At 48.1% G+C, this 17,669-nt stretch overlaps 1 protein-coding gene across 1 annotated transcript in view; it reads left to right on the top strand.

Annotated features, from left to right (window-relative positions):
- Positions 1-17,386, top strand: part of PTCD2 (pentatricopeptide repeat domain 2) — a 28,701-nt gene extending 11,315 nt beyond the window's left edge. Inside the window, exons 6-10 of the mRNA XM_075541156.1 lie at positions 107-198; positions 2,301-2,414; positions 3,425-3,499; positions 11,096-11,209; positions 16,183-17,386. Coding sequence (XP_075397271.1) covers positions 107-198; positions 2,301-2,414; positions 3,425-3,499; positions 11,096-11,209; positions 16,183-16,407 — 620 coding nt within the window. The 3' untranslated portion in view covers positions 16,408-17,386. The remainder of the gene's footprint in view (positions 1-106; positions 199-2,300; positions 2,415-3,424; positions 3,500-11,095; positions 11,210-16,182) is intronic.
- Positions 17,387-17,669: the final 283 nt, after the last annotated feature.

Raw genomic sequence — 17,669 nt, forward strand, 5'->3', positions numbered from 1 at the left:
GTCAATGGCGCCAAACTGATGGGCGCTCTGGGGCTGTCAGCCACGGGCTCTGCACTCGCTCATGCACCTGGGCTAACACCGCCGGCCCACTGTGAACTTTTGGCAGGTGCATTGGAAGTAGTGATCGAAATGAAAAACCAAGACGTGAAATTCAGCAAGGAAACCTATGACCTCGCTTTTGCAGTCTGCTACAAACTGGTAAGGCCATCATCTCTCCCTTCCCTTCCAGGGCATTGTGGGTAGTGTGTGAAAGAGGATGAAATGCCAGCTCTGAAGATGCCTTGTTCCCCAACGGGTGCAAATGTCCTCATTTTAAATACATTCGGTTTTAGAAACCTGAAGGACGCCATGTCAGACAGTTTCAGCATGGGGAAAACAGTGTTGTCCTGGACACCCTAACTGGAAAGCTCGATAAGGAGGATGGGAGGCTGTGGGCTGGGTCTGTGTTCCAAAGAATCCTCTTGTTATCGAGCTTGTGTTGGATTCCGCTCGACCAGACCTACTGTCCTCCCCCCATGCACTGAATACCATCCTTCAGTGACAGTCTCGGGGGGCTCCTCATGCTCCCCCGCAAAGTGTCGTGGGAGCACCTCTGCTGGAACTGCAGTCTCTCTCCGGCAAACGTCGCTTGGCTGTTCTGGGTTGGCGTCACATACCTGGAACTCACCGCCCTGCCTGATGCTGCACTAAGCAGGTGCACATTTCACTCCTCTCCCCGCCTAGGTGTGAGCTCCTGGAGGCACCTCTTAATCCCAGCACTTAGCACAGGACCTCGACTCAGCACTGCTTTCATTCCCATTTTTGAATTAAAACCAACCGTTGGAGGACGGAGACCGTTACCTAATTATTTACAGTGGAAAGAAAACTGAACTGGGAATTGTACACTTGGGGGTTGAGACACAACTATAGCATGAACTAACATGTAGTATACAGCTTTGTCCGGTCACTTGTCTGGTGTCACAGGGTGGATTCAGAGGGCAGGAACCTTTAGAAAGGGCCAGGTCGTGAATGTGTTAAGCTCTGAGTGCCACCTGCATGGTCTCCGTCACATAAGAACCATTCACATCCACGTCATTCTATGATTCTGTGACTGAGAAGACACACAGAACAGCTCTTGGGTACCAATGCCGGTGTTCTGCCCTGGTCCAAAGGCCAAAATGAGGTGTATCTACTCGGGACACCTTCCTGAGTGCCTGCGAGGGGACCTTCAGGAGAATGAAATTTTGCCACAAACTTGGGAAGGCACTCCCCCCCTGCTAATCCTTAAGTGGGACGGGTTTACTTCTCTTACAGAGGAAGGGCTTGCTCTGCTCGGTGGAAACAAGTTGATAAATTGAGTTTGTCATCCATCACAGATTCCAAGCCAATTCTGGGTACTGCCCTCTCTTACTAGAGTCAGACTTTACTCTGAGGATTTGAAATGTGGATTATATCCTAACAGACTAAAACTTAGAACAAAGCTGACAGGTTCTCAGAAGCCATTTCTTCAGTCTGTCCTAAGGAAGAGGATTTGGTTTTACTGTTGCTGTCTTGCTGCTTTGTGTTTTGGCATAGGCTCTTATATTTTTTTTAAAATGGAATTCTTTTATAGCTTATGTTCACGTGAGTACTTACATTTTCACATGTTTGACTTATGGATGTTTTTGTTATTTGTTGCTGTATTATGATACTTGTGCAGAAACTAGGCTCCACATACAGAGGGACCTTTGTATTTGCAGGTGAAAATTGACCACGCTTTAAAAGCAATGTTCATTTAGATTTAGCTGCTAACACTTAAGGTAGATAGCTTGCTCTATTTGCTCATTCACTTAGTGACTAGCTCATGATCAGATGTTCCATATTTGTGACAATGGGAAAAGCTCAACTATCTACCTCTTTTTCTCATCAACAGTGCACATCTGTCTGGCTGTAATGCTTACTAAGGTCCAAGGCAACTGCAATACTGGCTGGAATGGTTAAGATTATGTGGCAGCTTGGCTGGGTTGTGGTTGTCAGTGGTTCAGCGGTTATGCAATAATATAGTGTGACAATTTTGGAATGGTGTTAACTCTGCGATCTGAATTGGTCATCCTCGCTTTTTCACCTGATGTTGATTTTGACATAACAACTTGGCCTTTGGAACCTAGCCATGTCCTTAAGTGAGGAAAGGGTACCTTCTCTCAACTGGGCTTAATCTTAAGTGGCTTGGGATAGGCTGGGGGAATTGTTCCAAAGGGAAATCGGAACTTTCGAGCGATGTTCATCCTTTTATTAAACTGGAAGGTTCACGACATTCATTGGGCCATCCTGTCTGCTCATAGAACAGCCGCGAATCTTTAAAAGTCTGTACTACGTTAAGAGAAGAAGCCCTCATCAAAGGAGAAGTGCTGTCCAGGAGAGCTTCCTGTTTTGCTGTGGCGTTAGCTCTGAATCAGGTAAGGACTGGGGAGCACGTACCTGGGCAGAACTTGATTACTTTCATCTGTTCTTGGCTTTAGTATTCTTCCTCCAGGCTGTAGCTTGGGGCAAAACTTGCCGAGAAGATACCAATGCCTTTGAGCTGTGGTAACCTACCTCTACATTATGCCTCCAAAGATGGCCTTTTTTCTAAATGAGGGACGAACTTGCATTTCTGTTTAGAAGGAATTGGATAAAATTCTAAGCAGTACTCTACGGAAAATGTCCCAAGTTCCTGAAATGAAAATTAAAACGACCAGTTTAATATTTAATGTTGTTGGTAAGCAGTTTAATTTGAATGCTCTCCAGAGCTGGGTTCACCCCGATGAAGTAGGACTCCTGGGTCCCACCCCATTTTAGAACTTGGGTCCATCATGTTGCCCTCACCTAGGCCCAAATGCTCTTATTTGGAAGAGGCATGAGTGGTCATCGAGCCTGTCCCTCCGCTGGACAGACTGAAGCAATCGAGGACCAGAGGGCGGGCCTCCCTGTGCTCGCCCTTTAGTGGAGGAGAGAGTTAGCCCTGCCACACCAGAGTCCCCTGTGTGCAGGGCTCCCTTCCCAGAGCAGGCTCGTGGCAAGGCTGAGACAATGGAAGGTACTTCGCAGGCGCGTCGGCAGTGTTTTGGCAGGGCTTCTCTGGCTTGGGGCTGCTTGTTCTGACAGCCTGGCGCTTGCATGTGGTTCTCGTGCTTGCTTTGATTCGAGCTGACTCCAGAAGGAGAAAGAGAGATGCTAACTCTTGCCTCTTTCTTCGAAACTGCACCCAGGCAGGTGGGTAAAGCATCTCATTCTGTGCTCCTGGGGGGAGCGTTTTCTGGAACGCTCATTTCGGAACCCCGATAAAAAGGGCCCTTCCTTTTCTTTGTGAATGTCAGCTCTCTCTGGGTCCCATGAGCAGGAATTTCTGGGTTTCTTCCAGAGGCCCCTGTGATAACACAGTAACGTTCGTTTGATTTAGGCTGATTTCTCTCCCCCTCTCTTGCAGAACCAAGTGGCTAAAGCGAAGTCCATTTTTTCTCAAATCATGAAGCCAGAAAGCGTAACATGCATCAATTTAAATGTAAGTACCTGCTTACTCATCCAAGAGCATAAAATAGAGGCTGCCATGTGGTAAGCTCTCAAAAGTATGTTTTATGGTTTCAACTAAGCTTTGCAATGTGATAAAACGGTGTCTAGACTTTGTGCAGTGACTCTTGATCTCTGCAGGGTTTCATTCAGTTTGACTGACTCACAGTGTGTGGCGCTGTTTTCTGTAAGCATTACGTTGCTGTGAGCCCTGTGAGTAGAAGCAGCACAGCCAGAGCATCCAGGATTTAGACCCTGGTGGAAAGGCAGCGAGGTTCCGATGGCAGGCAGGGCTCAGGAGGTCTTTCAACAGAGCTTGGGGACAAAGGAGAAGCAGAGACAAGGCATAGAATGGAGGTGGGCTCTCCTCCCCTTCCTGGCCTTGAAGAAGCGGAGCCGAGGGGGTGCTGTGGGCGAGGCGTTGGGCCGCTGGCAGAAAGGTCAATGGCTCAAGCCCACCAGTGCTCCGCAGGAAGGCGGGGTGCCTGCCCCATTATGATCGAATCTGGGGGATCCTGTGCAAGACGGCTTCGTGTCGACATCGACTCACGGACTGTGGTGGGGTTTTGGCTTGGGTGGAACCCAAGTCTCAGGTCATTGTGATGCATGAGTTAATTCACCTCAGGGACCTGGCATTAGGTAAGTGCCCAGAAAGCATTAAGTCTGTTGCTGAGCGCTCCTCTGAGCCACGGGTCGCTTTTGTTTGAGGCCTTGTTTGGGTCAGCATGGAGGTGGGGCGGGGTGGGGGCTGCTTTCATACGGATAAGACATGCCAACGTTAATCCCTCAAAGTAACCCGAAGAAAAGCCAAACAAACATTTCTACAGGGTTGCAGGATTCACTCCCAATAATAAAGTTCAAAGCGGCTGCTTGAAAACTAAAAGCTCACGTCACCTCTACCTTCCTGGGCCAGTGGGGAGAAGGCTGTCTTTCCATGAAAGAGCCTCCCACCCAGCCGCCCCCATCCTGGCTCCACTCACGTGCCGAGCCTGGCGAGCTCTGTCTCTCAAGAACCCGGAGTCTCCGAGACCAACAAGGAGCCCAGGCCAAGACCAGGCTTCCACGCAGAGGCCTCATTGGCTCTGACCTGATTGACAGCATAGACTCCACCCCTTCACTCGTAATCCTTTCAGATTGACAACAGATCATAAGTACGGCACAGGAGTAGAAAGCCCCATCTTGCTTCCAAGGAGTGGCTCGTACTGTCAAACCACTGACCTTTCACATCGCAGCCCAACTCGTAACCCCTGAGCCACAGGGCCCCTTGGAAAGGAAACGGGACACGTAAAAGATATTGACAGTGCAGTGTTGTCCTCACTTGTCGTCCGCAGACCAGTGCCCAGAGGACAATGGGAGAGAAAAGTGTAGAGCTAGGGTTTTTTTTTTTAAGTGAAGGGCTACTTTAAGGGAAACTTTGAAGAACAAAGTCAGGCAAGGAATCTGAGATCTGAAAGCTTTATATATTTGACCTAACATTTGCTTTTCAAAACGCTTTCGTGTGAGGAGAAGAGCAGCCAGGGGGACTCAGAAGCTGAAAGCAGGGACGGCAGAAAAAGCAGAGCGTGCTGGGCAGGGAAAATATTAAACTATTTCATGCTCACACGAAAAGATGTCCCCAAGAGATTTTGCCATTTACAAAGGGGCTGAGCCTCGATGGGGAATGAGTGTCCAAGCTGTCTGTTCTGGCCCTGTCTGTGGGATGCTTGACCGGGACCTGAAGAGAGCCTCCGAGAAAGTGGGGAGGAAGACGACCCGGGAGTGAGTACAGATGGAATTCAGGGGGAGGCAGGGGAAGCGTCCGGAAAAGACAGGGAAAAATTGTACCAGTGTTTGGAAATCCAGAGGGACCATCACATACAGAAGCACCTCCATCACAGCCTGCCTTAGAAAGCTGCTGCTCTAAATCTGGGCACCTGGGACCAGGCAGGCTTATGGGATTAGGCAGAAACCATAGGTCAGAGCAGGCTCAGAGTCCAGAAGTTCAGCTCATTCGTCCCAGCGAAACTAGTCAGCTGCAGGGACCTGTGAGCTGGTCGCACAGCAAACTCTGTCTGGCTATTGGCTTCATCTCTGCTTCCTGTTACATGTAGATTGCTCTGGGTATCTGAAGGGGCTTCAAAAATTGCATGGACAAATTCCATGATCTTTTGATTCCATTTTCCCACAAACATTCTGACGCTCCCTCATAAGTGCTTCAGAGAGAGAGAGACCCGCACCAGTTTCATGACTGGACTGAGGTAGCATGTTACTATCAGCAAGAGCCCGGTTCCTCCACTGAAGCTCAGGTTACCCATGCAGCCCATTACACCACGTAGGAAAGACGGACGGATGTGGTGAGAGATGCATTGCATGGATCGCTAGACTGGTCATGAGGAGGGACCAGCGAGGATTGTTGGGGGGAGATTGGGAAGAATTAGATTGGCAAGATGTTAAACAGTTCACCACGACACAAGGCTGGGTACTTTACGCGGCTTAGTTTCTTCCATATGAACCTGTCAGATCACTCATTATTTCTCCGTGTTATAGCTGTGGAAAGCTAAGCTTCACAGGGTAGTAGGTGACACATGCCTCATTAAAGAGCAGCATCACGTTGTTAACACAAACACATCCATTTGGCTCCAAAGGCTACAGTTTTGCCACCACCTCGGGGCTGCCGGGCTGCGAAGGGCTGGGCCTCTTCTCCCAGGACCAGGACCCACTGCTCTTCCCCAATGAGGAGAACGCAGGCCTGGATGTCGGGAAGCATGGGCTGCCCTTGACGCCCTGCTTCTACTTCCTTCGACTGGAATTGCTCATCTCCTTAGACCCGTGCTCGCTCCTTCACACCGGCATCTTGTGATGCTCTGGGCAGAGAGAAAGCCTGCCAAGAGCGAGGGCTCCGTGAGTGCGCGAGGGGCCTGGCGGGAGGGACAGCTCCTGTTGCTTGAGGGTTGGCAAGGAAAGTCGGGCAGCCTGTCAGATTGGGCATGTTTGGGGTCAGGACCATGGCGGAGGTGGGGGAATCCCTTGCATTCATCTTAAAGCTGAATTAGCCTCACCCCAAATCAAGCCACAGAATCCTGCACTGTCAGGAAACAGAAAGATCGTTTTGTTGTTTAAAAGTTTTCACTCGGAATTTCTTCTAATTGCCCAAATGTAAATGTGCCCCATTTCAATGTCACTGTACTTCATCTTCCTGCGGGATGAGCACAGACAGGTAGCTGCCCTTCTGTGGAGCTCTGGCTTGAGAGCAGCTCTTTACATAGATAAGCTCGTGGGACCCAGCTTCTCTGAAGCCGACTCATGCTCTCGGGGTCCTTGAAGGCAGTTTGCCACTTCCTAAGAAATGACAACCTGACGACGAATCGAGGAGACAGCCTGCTCACTCAGGAGTAGCAGAAACTAATGACGTTCTTCCCTGGTCCCGTCTACTTTAAAAATGACTGTCTAACACTAAAACTGCTGGCTGCTGGCAGTTGGCATTTGAGCTGATCCAAATTACCCCCTTAACTTACCGTATATACTCAAGTATAAGCCAACCCGAATATCAGCTGAGGCACCTAATTTGACCACAAAACTGCATAAAAGTGCTGAAAACATGGCTTATACATGAATGTATACAGTAATTTTCTTTCCATCTAAATACTTTCTCCTACCAATGTGGCCCAAAGGGCCAAGTTCCCCATTTTCCCACCTAATCACTTGCTACCTAGGACACACCCGTGTCTCCTCTGCCCTTTCCAGCGGGATTTAAACTTATTGGCTGCGAAGGAAGCATTGCTTCTCTTCAGCTGTGCTGCTCAGTATCAAAGGATTAGGTCCCACTATTCAATATGTCTGAGAGCAGCAGAGACCAAACATCCATTTCCACTGATTGGCCTTGAACTCTAATTTCTACTGAAAGCTGACATGTCTCCAGCTCCAGATGGAAGCCCATTTTGGAGTGGGATTTACCTTGCTCTTACAAGGGGGATGGACCAGGGGGCCCTTTGGCCACTGTTGTCATATATGTTAACCAAGGCCAATAGTCTATGCCCCGGTCTGCAGCGCACAAAGGCCTAGTCCTTGCAGGGAGGTCTGCTGGGCCAAGAGGGTAGGAAAGGAGAAGGGCTCGCTTCTCAGCAGCCCCATTGCCTCACCCACAGGTGTGAGTTAAGGATGACCTTTGGTTTGGTTGGGAGCAGCATAAACAAATCGCGACTTCTGGTAACTTGTCCGTACAGGTTCTTAGTCATAACTTGGTCCCAGGTTCCACTGCTCCCCCTGGTGGCACAGAAACCTGGGGCCACAGCCACCAAGTCTGCACATCACATGTGACGGCATCAGTCAATCATTTGGTAGAGTTCTCTTCTCCATGGATCATCGTTAGGCATTCTCCACCACAATATTCTATTGTTCGTTGCCAGTGAGCTGATAATGACCGTGGTGACCTTTTGTGTACAGAGTAGAACTGCTCATAGGCGTTCCAAGGCTGTGACTTGGGGAAGCAGATCTCACCAGACCTTTAAGGCACCGCTGAGCCGGTAGATTTGAACCACCAACTTTCAGCTAGCAGTCAGATGCTTAAATGTTGGCACTATCTACCCATCCTAGCAACCAAAAAACCAGACCCACTACCACCAAGTCAGTTTTGACTCCTGACAGCCCAGTTTATCGCCTCTGAAGCGGAAAATCTTCCCAGGAGCAGAAAGCGTCCTCTTCCCATCTTTCCCTCCCCAGGAGCATCCAGTGGGTTTGAACCACCCGCCTTGCAGTTAGCAGCCCAAGGGTGACCCACCGCGCCACCAGGGTTCCTTTCTGAACTACCACACTGACATCCTACTGAAAAAGAGCCGCCTCTGAAGGAAACTAAAGGAACCAGGAATGCAAATTTCCACACGTTGAGGGTGTCTGTGCCTTTCTTGATCCAGGGCACCCAGTGACCTGGCCTCATTTGTGAGGTGTCAGGAGGTCAAGGTGGGCAGGGAGTATGTGTTCTGTAAATAGCCTTTCTTACCAAAATTTCCCCTTCCCCGGTAATCCGATTTCCCTGACCTTCTGTTTGAATTTCGTGATGTAAAGGCCACGTGCTATATGCCCTGCTTCTGCTTTCCTTGAGTGGGTCCGGAGGCTTCAGTTGGAGGCAGGCCCTTAGCCACAAGCACGCTCCCCTCCACCCTTCTCCAGGAAGTGCCTTGCCCGTACACACTCACTGCCAGTGTACTTCCAGGCAGTGAACCTCTCCCTAAAATCCTTCCTGAGTCAAATGTGGGCACTGGAGACCGGGAGAAAGTTGGGGGCATATTAAGAAAAGGTGAAGTCTTCCAAGAGGTCATCACTAATAGTAGTTTCTAGAATAGGGCTCTAGCAGCATGTTCCTTATAAATTGCTAGGCCTCATATTTCCCTTCTCATTCATTACTGATGGAGGATGGAGTGCCCCGAGGTGCTGGGTACTGGAGACACAGCAGCCCACGTGGCTGACTTGGTCTTGTGTCTTCGAATGGTGAGATCACTGCCCAGCTACATTCAAGTTGTTTATACCTTCTGGTGGTAATTTCAATCTGGAAACCCAGGTCTAAGACACTAACTAGTTTTTGTTTGTTTTTTAATATTAATTGGTGTGATGCAATATGACATATTTCCATACATTAAAAATAAGTTTTGGGTTTTTTTCTAAAGTGTCTTGATGCTGTGAGATGATGCTCATTGTAAAATAATTGAGTCAAAAGACCAAATTTTGGGGGGAAAGCTATTGAATATGATTTATCAAATTATAAGCAGTGATTGGTGAATTCTTTTTACAGTTATTCACGCTTTTTGTATTTTTCAAATTTTAATGAACAGTGGTAATCAGGAGGGAAATATGCTCTGTGTGTATGTTTTCTTTTGTTAATTGTGCCATTTGGGTGAAAAGTACTTAGTGGCATACTCAAAAGCAAAGTACAAACAGAAGGTGTGAGATTTTAACCTAGCTACAGCTGCATTATTCCGCTTCCCAGGGGAATCTCATAGCAGGGCTACTCACAGCCCTGCTCAGAGGGGATCCGCTAGAGTGAATTCAGGAGAATGAGTCCAGGGACCCTGCAAATGGCTCTTGGGCTTCCACTGCCATCCATCGCCTTGTGAGCACTGTGAGTGCTCAGAATTTAAGCTCTCCGACCATTCCCTCCTCTGCTCTTGAATTTGATTAGTTACACCCTTGGATCACACAGGCTAGTGTGGTTCTTCAGTGTGCAAATATTTAGCATTTGTGCCAATTTGATAGAAAGTACATAATGGTGTCATTCAGAAGCACAGTATCCAGTTTTGAAGGTTTCTGAATGTGTGTAGCACAAATAGACGTGCCTCATAAAGATCTCAACCAGCTCAGACTTCATGGCACTAACTTGTCATTGTTAGGTGATATTGAGTCCATTGCAACTCGTAGTGACCATACGAACAACAAAACGAAACACTGGCCCTGCGCCATCCTCATAATCGCTACGTCGGAGCCCGTTGTTGCAGCTGCTGTGTTGGTCCATTTCATCCCGCGTTGCCCTCCTTTTTGCTGCCTTTCCACTTAACCTACTTGTAATTCCCTAATCCCCCCACACCCTCCTCTTTCTATTTATTTTTAAAACATTTATTAGGGAATACTACTGTACTTATCACAATCCATACATCTATCAATTGTGTAAAGCACATTTATACATTCTTTGCCTTCATCAATTTCAAAGCATTTGCTCTCCATGTAGCCCTCCACTTTTAAAGGTAGCATTTGCCCCATTAATTTTTTTTTTAACTCACTGCCTTTGAGTTTATTCAAAGTCCTAGCAGCCCTTTAGGACAGATGGAAGTTCACCCTGCAGGGTTTAAGAAAGTCTCTTCAGTCTTATGAGACTGTCTGATTGTCATGTCCTCCAAACCTAAGAGGATGGGGAAGAACTAATATGAGTGCTTACTGAGTACAGTTTACTTGTCAGTATTTTCTTTAGTACCTAAAATACATCGTGACCTCAAAGCACAGGTTCTATTGAAAATCAAAGATTAGGTACCTGTTGCTGATAGTCCCACAGTCGGGGGACTTCAGTCGCAGTGCTAGGATTCTAACCCAAATCTGCCAGATTCCAAAGTCTGTGTTCGTGCTTTCTTACCTCGTGCTACGTCTCATTTCATTTGTGTTTTCCAGTTAGAAAACAAGTTTCGGCTGGTGGACTTACATTCAAAATACATGTTTTGTACTTGTGCAAAGGCACTCTGGTGGGGTAGTGAGTTATGTGTTGGGCTACTCACTGCCAGGTCAACAGTTCGAGAGCATCAGCCACACCCGAGGGAGAACAATGCGACTCTGTCCCTGTGTAAAGAGTTGCTGTCTCAGAAACCCACAGGTGTAGTTCCACTCTAGCCTGCCTACAGAATTGACTCAGTGGTACTGAATTGGTTTGGTTTTGTGCAAGGCTAGGAGTTAGAAAATCAAAGCAGGTTAGGTGCCTATAAAATACAAGCTTCCCCCAAAGGTGTCTTTCTCAACATTGAAAGTACTGCTTGATTTGTACGATGGGCTTCAAAAAGTGTGCAAAAAATAAAATGAAAATTTTTCCATGAACATATTAGAGCACCTTTGTATTTGATTATTTCTTCTTTTTATTCAGATTCTTATCCATCTCCACTCAAACATGTTGGAAACCCTGATGACGATACTAAAGGATGCTGCAGAAGGAAATTTATCAAGCTTTGTGAAAAGACGTGAGTTCTCGGAAGAAGTGGTGAGTATGTAATTGCTGCAGAAGGCACTTAACCACCCTACAGAAAAAGGTTAAGAGATGCGGACAGAATTCATAATGAAGGAATGTTACTGGCCTGAAACACTTGATGCTAAAGTGATAGTATTAAGAAAAATGCAAAATACAATTGCCCTGTGATCCCATTTTTTATACCTTAGATTAGCAGGAATCTGAAAGTTGGACACCGTTGTCTCTTGGTGGGGCTCTAGGGAGAGATATCGGCAATATCAAGATGCTTTTGCCTGTTGATTAAACCACCCTTTTTCTCAGTGTATATTTCAGAATGCAGTGGCAACATTTTAAGATCCTGTGTGTACAAGGATATTGTTGCAGCTCAATCTGCAATGTCAATATTGGAAACAACCTACATTTCTCTCCAGAGAAGACTAGTTGAAAAATCTAGATGACCTTCACATAAAGACTAGGAACCTAAGGCTGCTGAGTTGATGCTGACTCGTAGTCGCTACTCCATGGGGTTTCTGAGACAGCATATTTATGAGAGCAGACAGCCTCATCTGTCTCCTTTGGAGCTGCTGCTGCTCGTGGATTCGAACGCCGAACTTGGGGTTCGCAGCCACGTAACCCACCATTGCACCAGGGCTCCTAAAGGACTGCTATGTAACTGTAAAAAGAAATGAGGAATACCTACATCTAATGCCAGAGACCCCTATATCTGTGTTGTTAGGTGAGAAGAGTAAAATGCAAGCCATGTGTATGGAGGGATATAATATACATATATACATGGGCACATGCACCACAGACACACATGCACCAAATAATGTGCATAATATACACTCATGCACCACAGACATTTATATATATTTTTTAACAAACTGATAAAAATAAAAACAAAACAATTATTTATGAGGAAGTGAAGGGTGAAGGATAGAAACTGTTTCTGTGAATGTGCCTTGTAGAGACATTGGTGATTGTTGGTGACTGGAATGTGAAAATTAGAAACAGAAGGATCAATAGCTGGAAAGTAAAGCCTAGGAGATAGAAACAGCTCACAAGATGACGTGACAGAACCTGACAGGTTCATTGCTTACAACCCACAGGGACGGTAACTGCACGCCCTCATTGGATAGTGTGCACAGGAGTCTAAGGTATCTGAACAGAGACAGTGGGAAGTTCAATGTCATCCATTAGACTGAGCTCACGAGCTGATTGCAAAACAGACCATCTGTTGCTCATTTCTTGATTGTTTTGAACTCACTTCGTGATGTGCTATGGTGTCTGCGAAAGTCACGCTGTTGTTAGGTGCCATTGATTCCAACCCATAGCAACTCTTTGTGGAGCAGAATGAGACAGCCCCGCCGGCCTCAGCCTCACGAGTGTAGGCGGGAGCCCCAGTGTGCAGCCACCGTGTCGGTCCGTCTTGGTGAGGCCTTCCTCTCTGTTACTGGCCTTTCCCTGCACAAGGATGATGTCTTCTCCCAGGGACTGGCCCCTCCTGAAAACATGTCCCAAGTCCGTGAGACAGAGTCTCGCCATCCTTGTTTCTAAGGAACACCCCGGCTGTTTTCTTCCAAGTCAGGTTTGTTTGTTCTGGCAGTCCACAGTACCTTCAAGACTCTGCCCCAGCACCATCATCCAAAGGCGCCGGTTCTTCTCGGGTCCTGCTGCTTTACTGTGCCATGCCTATCAGGTGGCTGAAAAACCACGGCTTGGGTCAGGTGCACGATGGTCAGCAATGTGTTATCTTTGCTCTTTAACATATGAAGAGGTTTTGTGCAACAGATTTGCCTAAAGCAATACATGTCAGGGGAGGGAGCACCTAACAAACCGTCATGGGTCCGGTAGGTACAATTGTACAGCGATAAGAGGAATATTTAGTAAAGTAATGGGGGATAAGGAAAGAGACGAGCGAGTGAAATAATGGAGTCAGACACATTTCATGGTAGCATGCCCACCGCAGCCCCGCTTGGTGGTCCACATGGAGATAGGAGATGGGTGGGCCGGAGAGAGAGACAATTATTGCTAACTAAGGCTTATATATCTTTAGGAGGGGTGTGATTACAGGTAACCACACACGTCACAGGAAGGGATTATACAATAGGCAATACAAGCAATAGGAGGGGGATATACCATGGGTATAAGTGTAACCGGAAGGAGATGTGCTGGGGGTGGAACTAGAGGTATCCATGTGACCAGAAGGGTGGACCCTAGACTCATGATGGCTGCCTAACCTTGGCCACCCGTGAGTGGGCTTGACCTCCCTGGGCTCTCCTTCGGGGAAACAATCTACTACTAATCAGAAGGGAGTGGGCCCTACTTATTGTGGGATAAACAGTGGTGTCTGCTTGCTCTGGATGGCTGATAACCCTTAGGGAGAATAACTTCTGATTCACTTTTCGTTGACCTCCAAATGTAGTCATTCACCATGAGTAGCAAGCAGCTAGGTTTGGCATATATTTGGGGGATACAACTTGGGAGAAATCTTTTTTCCCACAAATACATATGCTGATTTCTTGGCTGCTGCTTCCATGAACATTGATTGTGTATCCAAGCAGAATGAAATCCTTGATAACTTTAATCGTTCTCCATTTATTATGTTTCCAATTGCCTAGTTGTGAGGCTTTTGGTCTTGACATTGAGCTGTAATCCCCACTAACGATGGCAGTCCTTGAGTTTTCAGCAATAAGTGCTTTAAGTACTCCTGGCTTCCAGCAAGCAAGCGTATGTCCTCTGCATAGCTCAGGTTGTTAATGAGCCTTCCACCAATCCTGAAGTCCTGTTCTGCATATAGCCCATCCTCTCAGATGAGGTGATCAGCATACAGACTGAATAAGGACGGTGAAAGGATACAACCCTGACACGCACATTTCTTTATTTTAAACTAGGCGGTATTCCCCAGGCACTGTTTGCAAGACTGTCTCTTTTTGCCCATGTACAAGGATGAGCTTAAATTGTAGAATGGTTCTTTTGGTTTCCTTTAATATTTTTTCCTTCCTTTAATATTTCTATAGTGATGTAAGAGCCTTGGTTGCAATCTGGGATAAATGTAAAGCGGCAACCTGAAGTTCAGTGGTTCAAACCCACCAGTGAGTCCTCAGGAGAAAGATGAGGCTGTCTGCTCCTGTAAAGATAATGCACCCTTGGTGAATGTATACAAGGTGGCTGTGTTTTGAATCAGCTTGCTGGCCGTGGGTGTACAGGAGAACTTTATCCCTTTCATCATATTTTTTCCTGAATTTTACTGAAGGGGAAGAGAGATGAAATAAAAAGCAATGGAGTAAACTTCAGGAAAAAAAATACAACGAAAGGGAAAAAGAATGCAAAACCCAGCAGCCTCGTGGAGGAGCGGCTCCAGCAGGGCAGCTTCGTGCGCGTGCGTCTTCGAGGCCAGGCCAGTGTGGCCAGCGCAGCCCGAGCTGGAGTGCCCGCGGAGGAAGTCCTGTCATCCGGAAGGACAGCAGCGACAGCAAAACCAGAGTTGAGCTTTGCGAACTGATCAGTAAGCCACGGTTCAGTGGCTGCCACTGTGGTCACAGGCACGGCATGGCATGGCTTTCCAACACAAGTGCTGCTGCCTGGTCTCCGAAAGCTTGGTGCGGAGGCCGTGTTTGTAAAGAAGATGTGCAGGCAGCTTATAGGGTTATGATGCATCGAGGAAATAAACAGACCACAGAGTTAGTTAGCGACCTCGATCCAGCATGGTGCCGTTGTATCGAGCAGCTTTGTTCCGTGGGATTCTTTAGCAGGATTGAACTAAGCAAAACGCTGACTCGTTTGAGAAAGTGGTTTCACGTTCTGGTTTTAAGTTCACCCGTGAAATGAGCATGACTCGCGTGCTTGTGATTCTAATATGTCTATCCTGGTACCTAGGGCTCTTTCCCATGGATTCCACAGTCTTCCTGATGTGTCCGTGGCGACGTTTCTCACACATCTCAGTCACGTCCAGACAGAACGCCTAGTTTTTACCTCCATACCTGCTCCTCCCTGTCTTGCCCTCATCCAGAAAGCACTCCTCCGCCCGTCACCAAGATGGTGTTGCTGGGTGCCGTCGAGTTGGATCCAGTTCATAGCGACCATGTGTACAACAAGACGTGCCCGGCCCTGTGCCGTGCTCATGGTTCTTGCGCTTGAGCCCATCCTGCCGCCACGGTGTCCGTCCCTCTTATTGAAGGACTCTGTCTTTCCTTCTGCCCCTCTACCTTACCAAGCATGATGCCCTTCTCCGAGCACAGGTCTCCTGACAACGTGTCCAAAGTTCTGTGAGGCACCATCTCGCTATCCTTATATCTAAGGAACATTCTGTTTCTTCCAAGACAGATTTTGTTCTTTGGCACTCCATGGTACTTTCCATTTTCTTCGCCAGCACGTCATCCAAATGCACTGATTGTTCTCTGATCTTCCTCACCCAATGTGCAATGTGAACCAACACAATAAAGCCCAAACTGGGAGCCATCTGTGGCTCTGTCCTTAATTCACCTCCTGAACACTAAGCCCTGTCAGCTTACCACCCCCACCCCCACCCCAAGACCTCACAGAGACCCACTGCTCCGGCTTTACTGTGCACCTCTGAGCCCCAAAGCAGCAGCATCTCACATCGGAGCTGCCGTGGGCGTCTCCTGACTGACTCATCCCCACCGTTATAAAAATCCATTCTCCCCACAGCTTTTCCAGTGAAAATCGGATCATGTCCCGATATAAGTCCCCTCTAGCCTTCTAGAATAAAGTCAAGCACCTAACACCTGACCCCAACCAAACTGGATTCCATTGCTATTGGGCCCCTTTCCTTGGGAGACAGTATTAGGCATGCTTTCTACGTGCTGGCGTGGATGTCCGTCGCTTGCGGAATTCCTCGGTGGGCCCAAGTTGTTGCTTTCCATCGCCGGGTGCACATTGTGCTTTTTTATGTATTGTACGTACACCTCTGACTCCAGAGGAGTGGGGACAGGACGAAAGCTGCCACACCGAGACAATGACCTGCTCTTCTTGCTCATTTTCAGCTGGCCTCTGTGAAGGAGAAAGTGCAAGATGTCCCCAGCCTTCGCGCCAGATTCGATGAGATCTATGGGAAGCTGCACATCACTGGCCAGGTCACGATGCACACTGTGGATGCTATGCTGTGCCACACCCCCAGGGACACAAAATCCCACGTGGAGCTGTTAAACAAGAGGCCGGTCAGCCGTCAGACTTACCAGCCCCTCAGCCAGTCCCTGTTGACTGAGTAGCCTGAGGCTCAAATGCCCCCATGGGTCGAAGGTGGAGCTGCCCGGCCCCTGGTGAACCACTGACTTCCCGAGAAAGTGGGCGCTGTGCCTTCAGTAGATACTGGCTGGGTCCTTGGGCTCCTCCGTGCGCTGCCTCGTGTAGTACGGGCTGGCCTGCCGTCCGAGAAGGTAGTGAGTGTGCCACTGTCAGCAGTCTGGAGACAAGCAGGAAAGAAGCAGGGTCTCGCCTGGTAAAATGCTGGAAGGAATATGGGGGACCTCCAGTGCCAGAGAGAACCCCTACTCGCAAAGGAACGTCCCATCTGGCTGGAGTGTGGCCAACCCCAAAGGAAGCTTTTCCTTGCAAAGGAGCCCTGGTGGCGTAGTGGCTACGTGCTGGGCTGCCAACCGCAAGGTCAGCGGTTCAAAACCACCAGCCGCTCCTCGGCAGGAAGACGGTGCTTTCTACTCCCATAAAGCACTCAAGGACAGTTCTACCCTCTCCTACAGGGCCACCATGTGTTAACCTCGACCGACTGGCATTGGGTATAATTTTCTGCTACTTGATAGCAAATGATGCCTTTGGCAAATCCCAGAGGCCTGACGCTGGCCTCCTCTGCCATGTGGGGAACCAGCCTCCCGTTTTCTCACTATGTGCACCTACTGCTCAGGCCAGAGACTGCTGGGTCCTTGCTTATTCCACGTTCACCTGCAAACGAATAGCGCCCGTGGGTGTCTGTGAGGCATCCTGATGGCAAAATTGGACTGCTAACCTCCAGGCCGTCCGTGGAAACCCACCAGCCACTCCACGGGAGAAAGATGAGGCTTTCTGCTCCTGTGAAGATGTACAGCCCCAGACACCTAAGAGTATTCTACGGGGTGGTTATGAATCAGAATCTACTCAAGAGCAGTAGGTATGGGTATCTGGGTGTTGATTAGAAATGTTCATTCAAGTTTGGGCATGTCAAATTTCCTCGAAAAATAAAAGTCTTCTGGCCTATTGTTTGTTTTATCTCCACAGCGACACAAAACCAGAACTTCGCTTTCAGACCTGAGGCGTGAGCCCAATTTGAAAGATGACTGTTTTAGCCACAGGTGGGGCTTGGGATTTGCAAAGGACATCCCTACCAGTTACGGCACCAGATGCTTCTATATTGCCTGCTTTACTGTGCGAGTCAGACATACTTGATCCTGTAGCGCAGGGCCAATCTCCCTCCTGTTCATGCAGATTCCTTACTCGATGCTTTGAAGCCCAGCACCTGGGGAGTTTCACCATATCTGGT

The sequence above is a fragment of the Tenrec ecaudatus genome, chromosome 2 (assembly GCF_050624435.1).
Source record: "Tenrec ecaudatus isolate mTenEca1 chromosome 2, mTenEca1.hap1, whole genome shotgun sequence".
Lineage (NCBI taxonomy): Eukaryota > Metazoa > Chordata > Mammalia > Afrosoricida > Tenrecidae > Tenrec > Tenrec ecaudatus.